General features: G+C 53.6%; 1 protein-coding gene across 1 annotated transcript in view; it reads right to left on the bottom strand.

The window, feature by feature from the left end:
* TRIOBP (TRIO and F-actin binding protein) overlaps positions 1-20,292 on the bottom strand; it is a gene marked incomplete at its 5' end in the record, with an annotated part of 54,559 nt that overhangs the window by 25,135 nt on the left and 9,132 nt on the right. Inside the window, 5 exons of the mRNA XM_080662782.1 lie at positions 3,909-4,046; positions 6,125-6,196; positions 9,214-10,314; positions 11,235-11,349; positions 15,377-17,942. Coding sequence (XP_080518908.1) covers positions 3,909-4,046; positions 6,125-6,196; positions 9,214-10,314; positions 11,235-11,349; positions 15,377-17,942 — 3,992 coding nt within the window. The remainder of the gene's footprint in view (positions 1-3,908; positions 4,047-6,124; positions 6,197-9,213; positions 10,315-11,234; positions 11,350-15,376; positions 17,943-20,292) is intronic.

Raw genomic sequence — 20,292 nt, 5'->3', positions numbered from 1 at the left:
CAGGAAGGTGTACAGGGCTCTCAGGCCGGGCTCCGCGGCGCGGGAATCCCGCTGCCGCCGCCCCTCTCGGCCGCCCAGAGCCGCTCCTCCGGCCCTTCCCTTCGCCCGCGCGACTCCGGCCCCTTCCATCCGCCCATAAAACTTTTTTTTTTTTTTCAAACTTCCTGGGAGGACCCGGGCGCGCCAATGGGCGGCGGGGAAGCCGGGACAAACAGCGGCTGGGGCCGCAGGCCAACCAATGGGAGCGTGGGACGGGCCGGGGGCGGGGCCTGCGCGACGGGACGGGCGCGAGGGGGCGGGGCGGCCGCGGACGGATGGGGGCGGGGAGATGGGAGGGCGGGGAGATGGGAGGGCGGGCCGCGCTCGGCCGCGGGTGCGCGGGGCGGAAGGAGCCATCCAGCCAGCAGGTGACTTCGCCGGCTACCGCGCGGCAGTGCGGGGTGTGGCCCCACGTCGCCTCGGCTACCTCTCCCCGCCCCAGCCGCGAGCCGCCGGACCCCCGGGTTTGCTGGGCACTGGGCAAAGCACCCAATATTAACAATTCAGCGTCCCACTCCCGGAGCCCCGCTTGTCACCAATGAAATCGACTTTCATCCTCACTACAGGCTTGACAGGATGGTGTCCTTGTCCCCATTTTACTAATAAGAAAATAGAGGCGCAGAGAGGTGAGCCGACTTGCTCAGGGTCACACAGTAAGAAGAGGTGGCACTCCTAGCATGTGCCCCCTAGATGCCCTCTTCTGTAAATGGGTCTTTCTGACTTAAGAACCTGGTTTGGGGTTCTTGGGTGTGGGTGTACACCCGTGGCTCACGTTCCCAGAGCACTTGGCAGTTTTTAGGAGCCCTTTTGCCGGTAGGAGTTCATCTGAGCCCTGAAGTATTGGAGGGACCTTTGATGGAATTTGTTGCTAAATGCATGTAGTAATAGCTTGTGTGGCATTGTGATTCAAACACTGTGTTACCTAAGCAAGGTACTTAACCTCTCTGTGCCTCAACTTCACCCTCTGTTAAATGGGATAATGCTGTTGTCTCACGGGGTTGCTATAAGGATTAATTGTTAAGTAAAGTACCCACAACACCCCATTTATCCCTAGTTAGCTATCCCTCGGTAGAAGGGCAGGGGGTTTGGAATAATTGCCATTTCAATTATTCTGCCATCTTAGTTTGGGGATCAAAAATTATTACTATCATAATTACTGTCCCCATTTCACAGATAAAGAAATGGAGGCTCAGGGAGCTGAAGTTCTTTCTCAGTATTTCCCACTGGGATTCTCTCCTCCACACTAGAAATGAGGTCATGGATAAGCCCATCTTCCTAGACACTGGCCTTTTGGCATCCCCATGCCGTTTTCCTACCCTACCCCTGTACCTAACTCAGGCATTTCATCCTTGGGAGAGTGAGTGGACAAAAGACCTCACCTACCACCAGTGCCTTGTCCTGTGGCCTGGGCACCTCACAGCCTCCTTACAGGTTTCCTGGCCTCTGGGACTCCACTTCTAGTTCCCTCAATCCAGTGATCAGATCACTCCCCTGCTCAAGGTTCTTCAACACCTCCCCGGTGCTCATAGATCAACTCTACATTCTTGTTCCAAGCAGTCTGCATCCATCCTAAAATCTGCCCCTGCCTGCTGTCCTCCGTCATCATACACACACATTTTACATGCTAGGGTCCACAATGCTGGACTACTGAGAATTCCCAGAATGAGCAGGTCCTTTGTACCTTGGTGGGACTGCACATGTTGTTCTCTGCTGTGTCTGAAACACTTCCTTTCTTGTTCTCTGTACCCTCACTCCCCCAACCCCAGAGCGTGCGTGCATGTGCGCGCGCGCACACACACACACACACACACACACACACACACACTCCCCCTCTCTCCCGCCTCTAGCTCCAAATGTTTGTTTGCCTGGAAAACTCCTCCTCACTCTTCAAGTCTTGGTCCAGAGGAAACCCAAGTGCCCCCAGCACAGTTACAATCTCCTTGTCTGATGCTCCCTGCATCACCTTCCCACCCAGTGCTCCCTACATCTGTACATTCCCCCATAATGTGATAACCACAGTGTTCTAACCACATACATGTCAGTGTTCTCACCAAACCATGAGCTCCTTGTGGGCAAGGATGAAGTGTTTTTTTGTCTCTGTCTCAGAGCTTCAGCCCACAATAGGTCCTTAGCAAACATTGGTTAAATGAATGAATGCCCAAATGAAGAAATGACTGCCTTACCACAACCTGCCCTAGCAGGAGAGAGAGAGCACAGGCTCCGGGACCCAGGAGAGAGTTAGTAAACAGGGCCACCCAACTTTGGGGTGATCCAGTCTTAAACTGTTACTCTGTCAAGGACAGCAATGGGAGGCTCGGAAAAGGGAGGCCATGGCCCAAAGCCACACAAGTTAGTGCAGAAACAGAATTCAAGCCCAGGCTTCCTGGTTCTTAACCGTGGACTGATGTCGCTATCTAGCTCAAGAGATGTTTGCAACTACTTCAAGTAACTGTCTGGGAGGCTCCACCGGCAGTCCTATCCCTCAGCTCCTGATTCTCCTCATTCCCAGATGCAAGAACCACTGCACACTCACCAAGCCTCAGCTGCCACACCTGTCTAATGGGGACTCTTGAGCCTGCAGAAGGCAGGGAGATCCAGATGCACAGTTGCGGGGGGGGCGCGAGGGGGCATGAGGGCAACCAGAGTAGGGTTTAAATCTCCACTCTGCTCCAAGTGGGATCTACAGCAGTGATTTCTTGTCTCTGAGCCTCATTTTCTTGTCTGTAACACGGACAATATAAACCATACCTGGTATGCCTGGTGGTAAGGCATGCCATGCATTGAACACAGCTGCGCACATAGTAGGTGCACAATAAATGCTAGTGATCAGCAGCAGCATCATTATCCCAGAGTCCTTTCCCCATTTCTCTCCACTCGGGACTTCACCTGCCCCTTCCTGCCAGACCCACTTCCCGTGATAAGGTAGTCTCATAAGATAATTCCTGTCCATGGCTTGAAAGTACCACCCTGCCCAGGTAACATGTTCTCAATACCCTCTTACTAGTTCCCAAAAGGCAGCAGAGAGAAAATTATGAAGTGGATGGGGAAGTTGGTATTTGGCCATGCCTGCCCCCATCACACCTCTGTGCATCCTGATCTCCAGGGGCCCTCCCTGCAGCCCTGAGTGTCTCCATAGAGTCCCTGCCCCCCTAGACAGATGTGGCAACCAAGGCTCAGTGAGTTCAACTGCAGCCATTCTCCCATCTCGGAGTGAGGAAAGTCACCGAAAGCTGGCTCTTCTAAACCCCAGCTTTTTGACCTCAGGCAAGTCCACTCACCTCCCTGTATGCCTTTAACGTGCCCAGCCCAGTGCTGGGCCCAGTGCCAGCAAGAGGGTGACAATCAGCCTGTCACTGAGAGAAGAGGCCGCGTGAGCCAGCCCCCTTCTCTCTGGCTGTGAAGGGGCAGGAGGGAGCAAGTCACAGCTGCCTCCCCTCCTGCCCTTGAGGAAACCCTGAACCAGAGGCCTGAGTGTTTACAGCCCTCGCTGGGCAGGGGATGGGTTACGTAATGCCAGATGTTTGTGAAACTGGCTCAGGCCCAGGACTGAGACACACTTTGCAATCCAAGAGCCCCTCACAGGGCCTTCCTCCCCTCTCCCTCCCCCCAACCTGGCTCTCTGGCCGGTTGCTGACTGGGAGCTTTCAGCTCTGAAGCTCATTCAGTCACCCCTCACCCTGGAGTGGGCAACCCACTCACTCGCAGAGGCCATGAGGGCTCAGGACTCTGCTTTCCCCTCCTTTCTCATGTGGGCCCCCAAATCCTGCCCTCTCAGCCTCCACTCTCTCCTCTTTGACTAACACCAACCTCCTCCCTCTCCTCCCCCGATCCCCGCCCTCACCCCTCCCAACCCACTGGAGCCAGCCTACCCTTTGCCACCTGAGGACCCCCAGGGAGAGCAGGAACGGATTGAACAGCGTGGGCCGGTCCCCGGGCATCCGCCATGAGGTCACCAGTCGGCCCTTGAGTGGGCTCCCAGACTTGCCCTCCGCTGGCCTCTTGTCTGCCTGTCAAACAGGGTCCAGTGTTGGCCCCCAGGTCCCTTTGGTGGGATGGGAAAGTCCCTGACTACAGCCTCCCCGGCCCATCCTGCCGTGCCCACCTAAAGGCCCAGGGTTCCCCTTGTTTTCCTCTCACAGAGCTGTGAGAACAGAGCTTGGTACCTCTTTCATGCTACATGGTGTTTGCTTGACAGGGCTCCTAACCCCATGTCGCACCCCATGTGGCCGGCAGGAGGGGTTTTCTGCCTTAAGTTCCAGTGTTAAATAATGAAGAGATTTAACATATAATTACATATTTCTAACTCCTCTTAAAATATCTAAAGATGTGGGAACTCTGGACCCTCTTCCCCATAGCACAGCCACCCGGGGCCAAGGGGTCACACAAGGCCCCTCTAGCCCCAAGTCCTCCATCTGCCTACTCTCCGCACCTTTGTGAAAGGAATGGATCACAGACTCCTACAGCCACCTGTCCTCCCATCCTGGTAGGACCCCCAAGTGAGCCCCCTTTGGAGGAACAGGCCCAGTGAAGCAAAAGCATTTGCCCCAAGTCACAGAGCAGGTGGAAGGAAGACAGAGCCCAGATGTCCCAACCCTCCGGATCGGAGATTCACTGGAGGCAGAACATGAAGCATGAAAGCGCAGGTGCAGGAGGGCTTTGGGGAAGGACTGCCCCCCTGCCACCATGTCCCATCACAGTGCTGGCCCATAGACCGTGCGCTCCATGCTGGCGCTCTGAGTCACTCCGCCCACACCCAGGCATGCAGATGGTGCTCACTAAGTGAAGGTGAATGAATGAGTGAATGAATGAATGAGGCTGCTATCAATTCTGTGTAGCCCTGGCTGCCTGGGGGTGATGGAGAGGCTTTCCGTGTTGCTGGGATGGGCCCATTTTGTGGAGACTAGAGGGACCCCTGTATTACTATTTCCTCTTTGTTCACGAAACCCTGGCCCCAGGAAGTATGAAGAAATAACCCAGAAAGAGGAAGTGCAAAGTTGCCGGAGCCCCTGTGAGAGCTAGAAGTGCCTTTAGTGACCAGTCCCCTGTCCCCTCCCATTTCACAAACCAGCCACCTGTCGGGAAGACTGGCCCACCAAACACATGGGACATTGCTGCTGCTGTGCAAGGCCATGCAGAGAATCAGGGCAGGACCAGGAAGCGGCTTGTGGGGAGCAGAGAGAGAGCTGGGTGGGGGTTCCAAGCCCCGGTTCTACTTTGAGTTCAGCCACCAACGGTATGACCTGGGACGACACCCCTGCCCCTTGTTTTCTCATCTGCACAGTGAGGGGTTGGGCAGAATCCCCCCAGCTCTGACAAGCAGCAGGGCCAGAGTCAGGGCTCCAGGCTGCCAGACAGACACCCCAATCAGGCGGCATGTGGGACAGCAGAGCAGCAGGATAAGGAAAGCACAACCACAAACAGCCTGTCTCCTCCCCGCCTGCCTCCCTCCAGCGGCCCCAGGCCCTGAGCTCTGACCTCACCTCTCTGGAGGCTGAGGGTGAGGAGAACAGTCTGTTTGGCAGGTCAGGGGGAGGGGCGGGAAAAGCAATGCACTACAGCTGCACCAGGCCTCCGAGCAGCCTCAGTGGGTCCCACCCCTGCACACATCTGTCCTGCCCCAGGATCCTGGAGATGCTCCAGACCTGGCTGAATTAGGCATTTCCTCAGCCCCCTTCAACGCTTCTCTTGCTCCAGCTCCTGGAAGCTCTACCCTTTCTCCCAGCCTGGCAGCCCTCCAGAGCCAGAAGGACCTTGCCTTCAGAGACCATTGCAGCCAAACTGCTATTTGCTAGGGGAGAGGGGGGGGGGCGTTTTAGCTTACCTTTTAGGGCATTCTAGCAAGTTAAAAGCAGAGCCCTGGGCTCAAGTCCTCCCCGGATCCCCAAGCCAGAAGGTGGCTCTGTCACCCAGCTCCACCAGAGCCCCTCTTCTCAGGGCCCCACCATGCACACAGATGACCCCATTACAGAGCCCACCTTGGTCTGGATGAACCCCGAGTTCAGCTGAGGACCTCAGCCCATCTCCAATCTGATTTCCCATCCCTTCCACTCCCCTCCCCAGGTGTCCACACCCAAGACCCAACTACCGAGTCTGCCTGCTTCTGGTCAGTCAATGAGTCTCCTCTCGGTTCTGACTCCTCAGGCTCCTTTGATTGGAACTGGAGATAAGAAAGAACACAGCTTAGTCCAAGTTATTCCCCAGTTTCCACCCGTCTATTCACCTTCTTATCTACCCATTCATCATCCAACATCCATCTAGATCCAACATCTATAGATCCATGTACCCATCCAACCATCCAACATACATCCTACATTATCCACCTTCTCCTCTATCCAACATTCATTTTCCCATTTATACATCTATCCTCTATTCATCATCTGTCCATCCATCCTACATCCATGTATCCTTCCTCAGTCCATCTACCTATCCTTCTAACATTCATTCACTATCCATCATCCATATTCCACATTTACCCATCCATGCAACATCCATCCATCTATCCATCCATATTCTACCCAACATTCATCCATCCATCCATTCATCACCCCATCCATCATCTAAGCAACATCCATCCATCTAATATCTATTATCTATTCCATTCATCACACATCTATCTATATATTTATCTACCCATCTATCATCCATGCAGCATCTATTATTATTTGTCCAGCATATATGCCCTTTCCATCGTCCATTCACATATCCATTTTCAATCATTTATCCACCGTCTACCCACTCCCCCCCATATTCCATCTTTTTTTTCTTTTTTTTTTTTTTTGGTTAATTTCACCCAAGGATATTTTTTCCATTGATTTTTAGAGAGAGTGGAAGGGAGAGAGGGAGGGAGGGAGAGAGAGAAACATCAATGTGGGAGAGACACATCAATTGGTTGGCTCCTGCACATGCCCCAGCCAGGGCCAGGGATCAAACCTGCAACCAGATACATGCCCTTGACCAGGAATCAAACCCACAACCCTTCGGTACGTGGGCGGATGCTCTAACCACTTAGCAACACCAGCCAGGACTTGCGTGCACTTAAGCATCCATGTATTCACTGGTCAACCATCCACTGAGCTGACCTCCTCCACTGTGTCAGGCCCTGGGCCAGGGGCCAGGGATACAGAGAGAAAAAAGGCACACCTCCTGCCCCACAGAGCTCATGTTTCTTATGGGGAAATGACAACCGAGCATAACCAGATGAAGGTAGAACTACCAAGCCCAGAAGGAAGACATCACCAACCTGGGGAAAGTGTCTCAGAACAGGGCACCTGATCTGACTGGCACAGTGAACGGCGCTGAGTGAAGAGGGAGAGAAAGAGCATCCTGGGCAGTGGGGATAGCGTGCACAAAGGCAGGGAGATGTGCTCACAGGGCTCTGCAGCCAGCGCAGCACAACCAGAGCGCAAATCTGGGTGAAAGGAAGGCCAGGAGGCCTTGAGTGCCGTGCCAAGGATTTTCATAGAGGCGAGCAGCTGGAGCCCCAGCAGGACCTAGTGAATGCCTGTTATCATCTGTGGAAATGCGTGTGTGTGCGTGTGTGTGTGTGTGTGTGTGTGTGTGTGTGTGTGTGTGTAGAAATGCCCTTAAGCATGTGGTGTTCCTGCCCCTCCCCAGTCACCATCTCCTAACCTCCCCGGGCCCCTGAGCCTCACTGTGGAGTAACTCTAGCTGAAGAATCTCCCTGGTCTCCCTCTTCTCTTTGATCTGGCATCCCAGCATTCACTGGGACACACCATGGCACCCTCCCTGAGCTACGAGTGGTCCACCTGCCTCCCCAGGAAGCCTGACAGCAACTTCCTGTGTGGGGACCCCAAATTCCTCCTTTGTCCTGAGGGCAGAACCACATTGGCTTATCCCTGCCTCTCTGGTGTCTGTGCATTGAATTGACTAGAGGACAAATGGATAAAAGCCAGAAATACGGGGGAGGGACTCCCTAGTCCTGCCGTGGACTTATACAGGTGTGACTCCTGGCAAATGCCTAATGGGTCTGAACCTTGTACATGGCAGAGCATGTAAAGCGCCCAGCCCAGGGCCCGGCACACCACAAACCCCCATCATCCTTGCACATGGAGGGTCAGATGAACAAACAGGAGCCTCACATCATCCCCGTGGTACCTGTCAGGGAAGGATTTGGTCCTTTTTTCTAGGGGAAGACTGGGGCCAAGATGGGCTAGGACAGTGGCCGGCAAACTGCGGCTCACGAGCCACATGCAGCTCTTTGGCCCCTTGGGTGTGGCTCTTCCACAAAATACCACGGCCTGGGCGAGTCTATTTTGAAGAAGTGGCGTTAGAAGAAGTTTAAGTTTAAAAAATTTGGCTCTCAAAAGAAATTTCAATCGTCGTACTGTTGATATTTGGCTCTGTTGACTAATGAGTTTGCCGACCACTGGGCTAGGAGTCCCAAACCATGTGCTGTGTTCCAGGGAGCTGAGGCAGGCTCAGGGCTCTCCCAGCCCATCACCTCCAGCTAAATGCTCCAGGCAGCACCAGAGTCCCACTGACTCTGTGACCCTGCCCTGGGCCAAGAAGGCAGGGAAGGGACTCGGTGAGCACCTACTATGTGCCAGGCATTGAGCTTACTTTGCACATGGGTCCTCATTTAAGCAACCTGTCTCAGCAGCCGACTCACTCAGTGAGCAGATACAACCTCTTCACTGTGCCTGAAAGGAGCTGTAAGGATCAGAGAGGGGTAAGTGAGGCTGTTCCGGACTGTGAGGAACCTGGAATACAGCAAGGGGCGGGGACATGACCGCACTGGCTACAATGCCGGCCAAAGTCAGCTAAGAGCCAGCCACTAGGACAACACAAACCAGGTGTTGTGGGGCCGGGAGGGGAGAAGGCCCTGGACAGAGCATCTTGCTTGAGGCCTCAGGTGATCTGCACTGAGCAGACCTGTGGTTTACCCCTGCCCCAGCCCTTACCAGCTGTGTGATTTTGGGCAAGTGGCTTGACCTCTCTATCTCAGTTTCCTTATTTATAAATGAACAGTGGCTTTCTCATGAGGTTGCTATGGAAATTAAATGAGGAAAATACCTGTAAGTCAGTCACACCAGGGCGTAGCACATAGTAAATTCTCACTGGAGGGTTGGCCATTATCACCAATGGTCATTTTGGTGACTGGGAAAGGTTTTGGTCAGGAGGGAGGATTAGGGCTGAGCTTTGAGACTGGCTTACCTCCCCGTCTGCTGAACTGGAGCCTTCTGCAGGGCTGCTACTCCCCAGCTGGCTCGTCTCCAGACCAGCCATAGTTGAGGTCTCTGGTCCACCCGTTACTTTGGTCTTTGGCCACTGGGTGGAGATGCAGGCAGGGCTGGGCAGCTGGGCCAGGCTCTGGGGCAACTGCTCAGGGCTGTGTCCATTGACGAGGGTGGTTTCTGCCCAGCCGGCAGGCTGGCTTTGTTGCTCTCGTTCAAGGGCATCCTTTGTGCCTGGGGAACCCAGCTCTGGCCCTGGAGCTGTGACTGGGCCACCCCAGTGTCCAGCTGTGTCCTTTCGGGGCAGCTGGGCCTGCAGGAGCTCCAGGAGGCCCTCCCAGTCCAGCCTTGGAAGACGGGAAGCAAGCGTTGGCTCCTCTGTGCGGGTCCAGGCCCCCTCTCTGGGTATCCCAAGAAGGCTCAGCAGGTCCCTCCAATCAAGCTCGAGGCGCCTCTCAGGGCCATGCAGGTGTGGGCATGCGCCCTCAGTTCCCCGGCCCATAGCAGTGGCTGTCTCAGGCCTCCAGGAATTCGAGAACTCTGCTGGGCCTTCCCGGGTGTTCTCTGGGACGCTCATAGGCTGGGGAGGACCGAACAGCTCCTGTAGGGCGCCCCGGCCCCTTTGAGCTGGCCTGTCAGGGGGCTTCTGCAACCCATTACTGGGGGGCTTCTCCCAGGCCTCTGACTGCCCCCAGCTCTCTTCAGACTCCCTGAGAGGGCCCCTCCATGTTCCCTCCAGGGCTCTGGTAGTGCCCCCGCTGGGCTCCCCAAGTCCTTGCCAGCCCTCCAGGCCTGGGCCCTCCTCCTGGCTGCTCCAGCCTCTTTCCAAGTGTCTGTGAGGACACCGGGCCCCAGGCAGCTCCTCCTGACTCTGCCACCCGCCCAGAGGCTGCCTTGGGCCTGCTCGGCCTCTCTCTGGAGGTTTCTCTGTGCGCCGCTCCCTCTCAGAAGTCCTGGCTGATGTTCTTGGGGGCGGCGAGGACCCCTGGAGCCGCAGGTCCCCCTCAGGTCTCCTGGGAGGAGGGGGCTCTGCACGGCTCCTCCGGGCTGGTTCTGCCTGCTTCGCAAAGGGTGTGGTTACCTGAGGATGAGGTGAGGGGCGGGTGAGGCTCCAGGACCCTGACCAGGTGGACTCTGTCGAGGAGCTCAGGACACTGGGCTCTTGGCCAGGCCACAGGGAGAGGCAGGCTGTGTCCTCACAGCAGCTTGGATTAAAGCAGGTCAAAAAGCACCTACATGCTCTGCGCTCCCTCCCAGGGGGTGTCTGCTCATCCCTCTCACCCACTTTCCGCAGTTCCAGAAAGAGATCTGCAAAGAGCTGCTCACTGTCCCGGCTTCCCCCTCCCCCACGATATTGATTCCAACCTGGGCTATCAGGTGCACGAATTTCCACACCAACACTCCCTTCCACTGGCTCAGGCCTTGCCCTCTAAGAGTTTCTTTAAAAACATAAATCCCGCTCAGCCGGCGTGGTTCAGTGGTTGAGTATCGATCTATGAACCAGGAGGTCACGGTCCAATTCCCAGGTTGTGGGCTTGTTCCCCAGTGGGGGGCGTGCAGGAGGCAGCTAATCAATGATTCTCTCTCATCATTGACGTTTCTATCTCTCTCTCCCTCTCCCTCCCTCTCTGAAATCAATAAAAATATATGTTTTTTAAAATTATATATAAATATATATATCCCCGCCCTGGAAGGGATAGCCCTTAGAGGTGGACTATTGAGTCAGAGGTTTTCCCTGAAAACTCAAGATAGCAGCTACCTAATGAAGGAAGGAAACAATAAGGAAGGGCCGTCTTCAAAGGACTAATATGGGTCCTTCTCAATTTTGCCAAGAGCTGCTGGCTTTTTGGGAGAGGGGAAAGCTGGACACCCGTGATTGGGACTCTGACACGTTCATAAAGGACCTCCCTTCCCAGGACCCAGCTTGGCACCTGGGGGAGGGGGAAAGCAGTGGCTCGCCCCTTGGGGTGCAGGGGCCCAGGGCAGGCTGGCAGTGCTCACCTCCCTGCTGAGGGCAGGGCTGGACTGTCTCCGGAGAAGCTGGCTCTGACCTTGGCCGGGTCGCTGCGACCGCCCCTCGTCCCGGGCCTGGAAGGTCCCTGGTGCCTCGGACTTCCTATGAGCAAATGCAGCCGCCCCTCTGAGGGCCCTTGGGGCTGTCCCACTCCCAGCACCCACCGCCTCTACTCCCACCCCCAACGGGAGGAGATATAGGAGACCCACAGCTGAAGAGCCCTAAGGGACGGATGAGCCTCTCAGGGCCTCAATATCCCCTTCTGAAAAATGGGCGACACTGCTCTACCTGCCTCATGGGGCTGTTGTGGAGATTAAATGGGAAAAGGGATGAGCAAAGGTGGGGGCTCAGCCTTGGCCTTGACTGCCTCCTGTCTCTCTCAGTACCTCCTGTTTCTGACTGCCACCCAGCCAACAGCCCATCTCTCAACCCAAACAAAGGTTAGACTGGTCTTTGTGGGAATTAAGGTTTATTGAGCACCTACTGGTCACCAGGCACTGTGTACACGATTGTAATGGCAAACATTTATTGAGCACTTGTTGTGTTCCAGGTGCCAAGCACTTGTACCACCTCATCTCATCTCACGCACCCCGTGAGGCGGGGACGGGAGCTGCAGAATGTTCACGCCCTCATATTCCATTCTTTCTGCCATCTTTCAGTCGACATGGTAAGTTTTTGACTTCCCAGGCCCACCCTTTTCCTCCTCAGTACTAACAAGATTCCTGCACTTGGCCTTGAAAACTCTGGGCCATCCTAGGTATTGGTAACAGAGCTCTTAGCAAGATCATAACGAAGAAATGTTCCCTCTTCCTACACAACTCCAGGAAGGCCAGCATAAAAGGTCGTTTCCAAGACACCTAGGCTTCAGGCTTTATTGCCACGTCTGTCAAAGATAAGCTCTAAGCTGGTAAAAGTCCTTAGTTCCACTTAGCTGTCTTAGTCATTGGTAGCCTGGCTATTAATACTTAACTGACATCTCTGTTGCACGTAGGAATACCAAACAGATTCTGGGCCCGTCTCTGCACTCCCACATGTAAGGGGTCAAAACAAAAGACCGGGCCGCTCCACTGGGTATCTAGTCCAACAGGGTTAGAGTCTGGCTCCATCTACATGGACAAATGGAGCTGTCTCTCTGGTGGCCGAGCTGACCTGGGAGTAGCCTGAAATAGATGACCTGGTGCTTAGCCTTGACAGAGCCAGCAAAGAGGAAAGTAAGAGGAACCTCCACTTGGGTCTGGGAGGGGACCGTGCTTGGAGTCTGCCCCCAGCTTGGGAGCCATGCTGGAACCCTACAGAGGCTTCGGAGAGAAAACAAATCATGGGCTTGGGGTCTGTTGTTGTCATGGCTTTTACCAATGTCACTAAAATCAAATCCATAAAGTAACTGGAGTTTTTAGCAGTTGACTCACAGGGAACCAAAGCTTTCCACTGGACTAAATGTTTCTCAGTTTGAGGGCTACCTGATCAGGTTCCATTTTTACCCTAATTTGAAGCAAGAGAGGTTCCTTGCTCTGAGAGATCTGAGGCCTTAGAGGGCTTTTCTGCCAGAACCAGGGTGTAGGGGCCTCTGTGAAGCAAAAGCCCAAAATGTGACTGTGACAGCGATGGAGAATACTCCGTGTGGGCTGGCAAGGCACCTGTGTGTGTTCTCTCCAAGTGAGTGCATTTCCCATATAAACTCCAGCTTGTCAGCTCCTCCTGAGGAGCCCCCGCTCCATGAGGAATTGAGAGATAGGAGTGAAGACTCAGGTAGAACCTGGGCAGCAATAGGGCCCTCAGGCCACCTGTTCCTGAGGCTGATGTGGCTGCCCAGGGCTGATAAAGGAAATGCATTTCCTTTGGAAGATGGGATGGGCTCTGCCACCTCCACAAAGTTTAAAGGACAAAGCTGTCAAGTCTAGCAAATTCCATGAAGGCTCTGTTTTGAATTTAAGAGACTAGGAAGTGCTTATGTGATTGTAAGATAAGAGATTCCAAAGGCATCCAGGGGAAAAGAAAATGAAGATATCAAGCCAAAATTCCTAATGCTTTAATGTGAGAGCCCTTAAGGAAAAATTTCCAGGCTTAATACAATGCTTGGACAGAGTAGATGCTCAATAAATACATGTTAAATGAAATAGGAGAAAATAATAAACATACTGTCTATAGTCACCCACTCATAAATTTCAGTCTTCCAGATACTTAAATAGGTTTTTAAATTTCATTTTCAGATTACGAATGGTTTTCTACTTGGAAAAAGTGCCATACAATAGGAGAAAATTTAATTACTCAGTAGAGTTATAAAACCTTGGTTATAAGTTAAGTCATCTATTTCTCCAAAATATATACTTAAGCATATGCGATTTTTATATAGCAACTATACTTCAATAAAGCTAAAAAAGGTAAATAATCTATTTCAAAGAATAAAATAAAATGGATAAAAGTATATGCGTAAAAACAATTAAATGATTAATAAAAGTATAAACATATTCTGGACTTTTATTATAAACCTTTATCTCTCTAAAAGTTACCCTAGTAGGAAAAAAAGAAAGAAAATTTAACTTTGATTTAAAGATCTTAGTGTTCCTACTGAGTTATCAGATAAAAGTTAAAGTACACAAACTGACCTCTGACTAAAAATAGTAGTCATAAAAAGGCAAAGACAAAGGGGTTTTTAGGGCAGTGAAACTATTCTGTATGATACCATAATAGTGGATCCGTGTCATTGTATATTTGTCCAAACCCACAGCATGTACAGCACCAGGAGTGAACCTAAAGTAAACTATGGACTTTGGATGCTAATGACGTGTCAGTATCGGTTCATGGTTTGTAGCAAATGCACCCTCTGGTCGGGGCTGCTGATAGGGAGCTGAGTCCAGGCATGTGGGGGAAATGGGATGTATGGGAATTCTCTGTACTTTCCACTCAATTTTGCTGTGAACCTAAAACTGCTTTAAAAATTAGTATATTTTTAATTTTAAAAAGACCAAAGAAATAATTATATTAATGCTGGAGACCTTAAAGGTTGTCATCTGGATAGTAAATGGATTGAAGTTACTGTAAAAGGAAATTTGAGCCCTAGCTGAGCCTTAGGACTGAAGGGTCGCTCAATCCCCAGGAGGCAACCAATCAATCAGTGGTCTCTCTCACATTGCCCTTTTTCTCTTTCTGTCTTTTCCCCTCCCTTCCACTATCTCTAAAAATCAATGGGGGAACATATCCTCAGGTGAGGATTAACAAAACAAAAACAAGAAAGAAAAGGAAATTTGAAGAATAAAAGATAAGATTTCAAACACAAATTCAATCTGAGATAAAGTGTTGCCTCAGGGACAACAGAGAGAGGAATTCTGCATGCAAAATATTACCCGCTCTTTAGGGTGATGGAAATGTTCTAAATTTGGGTTGTGGTGATGGTTGTACAACTGGGTCTTGGAAGATACACTATAATTCATTATACACTGAAAGCTTCGAGACTTCCAGACCTACTGTTTGCTGTTCTTTCAACCCTGACTAATGGAATTCCAACCCTGGTCCTGAGAACTCCTGAGGCTGGGACTGCTGGAGAGAAATCTCAGCCAGAGCAGGGGCACTGTTTCCCCTCCCCTGGGCTGTGTGAACGGCCCCAGGACGGAGCACTGGCAGGATACATGGGTAGCCATGAGTTTTCTTTGTTAAGGCAGAAAAAAATCATGGGCGCTCTTCCCTCAGGTAAGGAGGGGGGAAAATAAACAAACCTGTGACTATGGATCAAATTAAGGGTTTGAGAGCTTAACCTCATTTCAATTAATGTAGAACGTTCGAATTTTACAGATGAGAAAATTGAGGCTCAGGCAGTAACTTTACCAGGTCACAAAGATGGGGAGTGGCTTTGACCCAGGATTGAACCCAGCCTGCCTGACCCTTGTCTTTGCTCTTAACCACCAGGCTATGCACAACATCACTTCATGGTAAAAAAAAAAAACAAAACAAAACAAAAAACTCTTAATTTAGGGAAAGAGAGATGAAGTGACTTGCCCAAGGTCATACAGCCAGTAAGTGGCAGCGCAGGGGACAACCCTTTCCATCTGGCAACCTAAGCCTTGAACCTTCCACCTGTCCTGCTGCCGAGGCTCCTCCCCAGCCCACCTGGCTGACCCCACCCTGGGCTCACCTGCGCTCTTGCCCGAAGAGGCGCTCCACCTCTGCACGGCCAGGGCTGCGGGTTCGGCCCCCGTTGCTGCCCTGGGGCCCTGGCTCCCTCTGTGCCAGCCTCCTGGGTGGGGGCAGGTCAGCCAGCACGGTGTACTCCTCCCTCTCCAAGTTGTGCCTGGTCTCCCCAGGGGGTGCTGAGCCCCGGGAGCCCCCTGAGCTGCCTGGAGGAGGTGAGGGTGCCAGGAGGGCTAGGTCACTGGGTGGGTGGCGGGGTGGGGAGGAGGCTCGAGGTGCATCCCGGTGCCCGATGCACACTTGCGGGGGCAGCATTGGGGAGCCATGCAGAGAATCAGTGGAGTGGGCCAGGCTCTCCATACTAGTCCCAGGGGGGTCCTGAAAGAAGAGGGAGGGCTCAGGGGCCTGGCGTGGCGGGGATGAGAAGTAGGGTGCATCTCGGTGCCCAATGCACACAGGGGTGGGGATGTGGGGGGGCTCGTGCAGGGAGTCTGTGGAGGGGACAAGGCTCTCGGTGCTGGCCCTGGGGAAATCCTGGAACAAGAGGGAGGGCTCAGGGGCCTGGCGCGGAGGGGAGGAGGCCCGGGGTGCATCGCGGTATCCGATACACACAGGTGGGGGGAACTGGGGAGGGTCGTGCTGGGGCGACTGGTTCTCAGCATCTGATGTGTCTGGGAGGAAGGGGAAGGGGTCAAACTGGGTGTGGCGAGGGGGTGAGGAGGCCCGGGGAGCATCCCGGTGTCCAATGCACACGGCTGGGGGGATATAGGGAGGCTCATGGTGAGTTGATTCACTCTCAGAGGCATGGGGGTCTGGGAAGAAGGGAAACGGGTCATATTGCAAATAGCGAGGAGGCGAAGAGGCTCGGGGGGCATCCCGGTGCCCAATGCACACAGCACATGGAGGCTGGGAGGACTCGAAAGAGGTCTGGGATGCCCCTCGGGTGAGGTACAAAGGCGTGGAAGTCCGGGGGGCACTGTGGGGGCTGGGGCTGTGCGAGGAAGAAGAGGCCCGGGCTGGTGAGTTGTGCTGGGGAGGGCCCGAGGAGGACTGGGGGGAGTCACGCTGAGCTGGTTTGGTGGGAGATGAGGTCTGAGGCCTGTCAGCTTGGGTTGGCCGAAGGGCGATAGATGCCCAGGGAACCTCACTTTGCTTGGAGCGGGATGGGGAGGAGGTTCGGGGGCCATCACTCTGGGTGGGCCGGAGGGGAAAGGAGGCCCAGGGGATGTCTTTGTTAGTACGATGGGGAGAAGAATTCCTGGGGTTATTCCGTTGAGTGGAACGATGGGGAGATGATGGCCCAGGATTGTTCTTTGGGGTGCAGCACTGAGGGGAGGAGCTCCCGGGGTTGTCCCGCCGGAAAGAAGAGGAGTGCGGGTTGTTCCGTTGGGTAGAAGAGGTTCTGGGGGTGTTCTGCTGAGTACAGGAAGTTCTGGAGTTTTCCCGCTGGGTGGTCCGGTTGGGAGAGGAGCCTCTGGGGTTGTCCCTCTGGGAACAGGATGTTCTGGAGTTTTCCCGCTGGGTGGTCCGGTTGGGAGAGGGGCCTCTGGGGTTGTCCCTCTGGGAACAGGATGTTCTGGAGTTTTCCCGCTGGGTGGTCCGGTTGGGAGAGGGGCCTCTGGGGTTGTCCCTCTGTGAACAGGAAGTTCTGGAGTTTTCCCGCTGGGTGGTCCGGTTGGGAGAGGGGCCTCTGGGGTTGTCCCTTTGGGAACAGGAAGTTCTGGAGTTTTCCCGCTGGGTGGTCCGGTTGGGAGAGGGGCCTCTGGGGTTGTCCCTTTGGGAACAGGAAGTTCTGGAGTTTTCCCGCTGGGTGGTCCGGTTGGGAGAGGGGCCTCTGGGGTTGTCCCTCTGGGAACAGGAAGTTCTGGAGTTTTCCCGCTGGGTGGTCCGGTTGGGAGAGGGGCCTCTGGGGTTGTCCCTCTGGGAACAGGAAGTTCTGGAGTTTTCCCGCTGGGTGGTCCGGTTGGGAGAGGGGCCTCTGGGGTTGTCCCTCTGGGAACAGGATGTTCTGGAGTGTTCCCGCTGTGTGGTCCGGTTGGGAGAGGGGCCTCTGGGGTTGTCCCTCTGGGAACAGGATGTTCTGGAGTTTTCCTGTTGAGAAGTACATGCAGAAAAAGAAGTCTGAGGGTTGTCCTGTTGGGTAGAAGAGATTCTGGAGTTGTCCTGTTGGGCGGCTCTGGGGGAAGAGGAAACTCGAGGATTGCTCCGTTGGGTGGACGAGGTTCTGGAGTTATCCCGCTGGGTGATTCTTGAGGGAGAGGCCGTTCTGGGAGTGCTCTGCTGTGCAGAAGAAGCTCTGTGGGTGTCCTGTTGGGTGGATGAGGTTCTGGGGTGGTCCCGTTGGGCTGTTTGGGAGGGAGAGGAAGCTCGGGGGGTATCAAGTTGTATGGAAGCAGTCTGGGCAACGTCCCTTTGGGCAGAGCGATGGAGAGAGGAAGCCTGGGGGGTGGTACTTCGAGGTCCGCCCTGTGGTGTCGCAGAGGAAGCCCGGTGCCGCTCCAAGAAGTACCCACTCTCTCCCCGGAGCTTCGCCCAGTGCTGCCCGGCGCTTCGGCTCCCACCACTGGTATCTAAGAGAGAAGAGGCAATTCAAGGTGAGGGGAGAGTGTGCTTTGCAAACTGAGAGATGCCCCAAGAGGGATGTCAAGGAGTTTCTAGCATCTTGGATTTGGCTAATTCCTCCTGGGCCTTGGCACCCTGCCTGCAATTTGGGTCCCTGCCACCAGGTGGACAGTGGAGGTGACTGCCTTTGATGAGCAGGTTACAGAGTGAGGCTCTCCCCACCCACTGCTCATGTGTTTAAGAGCAAGAAAGCAGGTGCCTATCACCCATTCACCCCAGGGAGGCTTTTGGTCTCCATGTGTTATTCTCACCATAGTCTCCCCGGGCCTGAGGGGACAGGGCAGTGGGATGGGGCGGTGAGGTGACAAGATCTGATTAATGTTTTTGAAAAATGGCTCCAGCTGCTGGGCGGGGGGTGTGTGTGGGGGAATGGACTGAAGGGGCCAGCAGGAATGGGAGAGCTTGAGGGGCTCTGGCAATAATAGTGGCTTGGCCAGGGGGTAATGGTAGAGGCAGCAAGACTGGGACAGATTGGAGGACAGTTTTGAAGGCAGCGCTGAGCAGAGCTCCTAGTGGTAGAAAGGGTGAAGAAAGAAAGGAATCGGGATTTGGGGCCTAACTGTGGGCGGGTGGTGACACAGAACAGACTGCAGGAGAAACAGGTTTGGAGGGAGAGCTAGGTGGCTGGTGCCCCCACACCATCCTCCTCTCCACCCATTTTCCTCTGCTCCTTGAACCCAGCACCTCCGTCCACTCCTTAGGGCCTTGTATTGATTGTTCCTTCTGCTTGTGAACTCAGACCTCAGCCACAATGCCACTGTCCCCCTCCCCCTAGATCCTCCCTGTCCACCTGGCCAGTCGCTCTCACGGTTTCCTGTCTTAATTCTCCCAAAAGCAGTTGCCGCTCTCTGATCTGGCTTTCTGTTTGTTTTCTGTCAGCTTCTCTCCACTGGAGGGCCAGCTCCAGGGGCTGGGTCTTGTCTGTCTTCTCCCCTCTGGCTCTCTAGCACTAGGACAGGGCCTGGCACTCAGTAGGTGCTTGATAAATACTTAGCGAATGAGTGAAATGAAGAAGCTGTGTTGAGTGTGAGGTACTATCCTACACCCCAGTGAAGAGGTCAGTTGTACAATGAACTAGATAGAGGTCAGGGGAGAAATCAAGGCCAGAGGAGATGTCGATTTTTCCAGATAGTATGGAAAGCCAGGTGTTGTCAAGTTGTCAGAGAGAGGAGAGAAGGGAGCCCAGGACCGGGCTTTGGGGCATCCATATTTGAGGGTCGAGCGGAGGAAGAGGCATCAGCAAAGGAGTAGCCAGAGAATGGTCCTGACCCATCAATGAGCAGCCGGCTCTACACCTCTTCCCCGAATCTACACCTCTTCCCGGGCTCTAGCTCCACCTTGGCCCACACTGCTTGCACCTCCTCCCCAGTTCTCCATGGTCAGTGAAAGGCATCGCCGTCCACACAGACACCCAGACCAGCAGCTGGGACCGTGTATTCTCCTGTCCCCAGTCCCATCAAGGCCACCTCCTAAACCTCTCTCCTTCTCTGTCCGCTCCTCACCCACAGCCACTGCTCTAATTCAGGTTTTTCCATCTTTCCCCTGGACAATTACAACGGGCTCCAGAGGGGTTACAGGAGTGGTGCGTCCATCACGCACAGAGCAATTCCTCACCCAGAGTGACCAGCTGTTAACAGTTTGTCTCATCTGCTTTATTCACCCATCTGCCTACCTGCCTGTCATCTACTTGTGTCTTTCTCTATCTTCCTGTCATCTATCTTGTTGAACCATGTGGGAGTTGAAGACCTCATGACACTTCACCCCTAATGCTCTCCAAATGCATCTCCTATGAGCAAGGACCATCTCCTTCCATCACCACACTCAGGAAATACAGCGTGGATACGAAACCGTTATCTAACATACACTTCACATTCAAGTTTCCTGGCTGTCACAATAATGTCTTCCATAGTTATAACTTTTCCTATGCTTGCTCCAATCCAGGATCCCACATGTCATTTTGCTTCTCTGTCTCTGTAGCCTCTTTTAGTCGAGAATAGTTCCCCAGGCCTTTTTCGTCTTCCATAGAGTCCTGTTAGTCCTGGCCGGGTGGCTCAGCTGGTTAAAGTGTCGCCTCATGCACCAAAAGGTTTCAAGTTCTATTGGTCGGGGAGCATATGGGAGGCAACTGACGAAGTTTCTCTCTCTCTCTCTCTCTCTCTCTCTCTCTCTCTCTCTCTCTCTCTCTCAAATCAATCAATTAAAAAAAAATTTTTTTAAGGAGTCCTGACAGTTATTTTGCAAACAGTCCCTCAGTTTGGGTTTATCTGATGTTTTGGTGGGACCAGATGCAGGCGGTGC

The sequence above is a fragment of the Plecotus auritus genome (assembly GCF_963455305.1).
Source record: "Plecotus auritus genome assembly, chromosome: 3".
Taxonomy (NCBI): Eukaryota; Metazoa; Chordata; class Mammalia; order Chiroptera; family Vespertilionidae; genus Plecotus; species Plecotus auritus.
The sequence above is the reverse complement of the archived record's forward strand: the minus strand, read 5'-3'. Positions and strand labels throughout refer to the sequence as shown.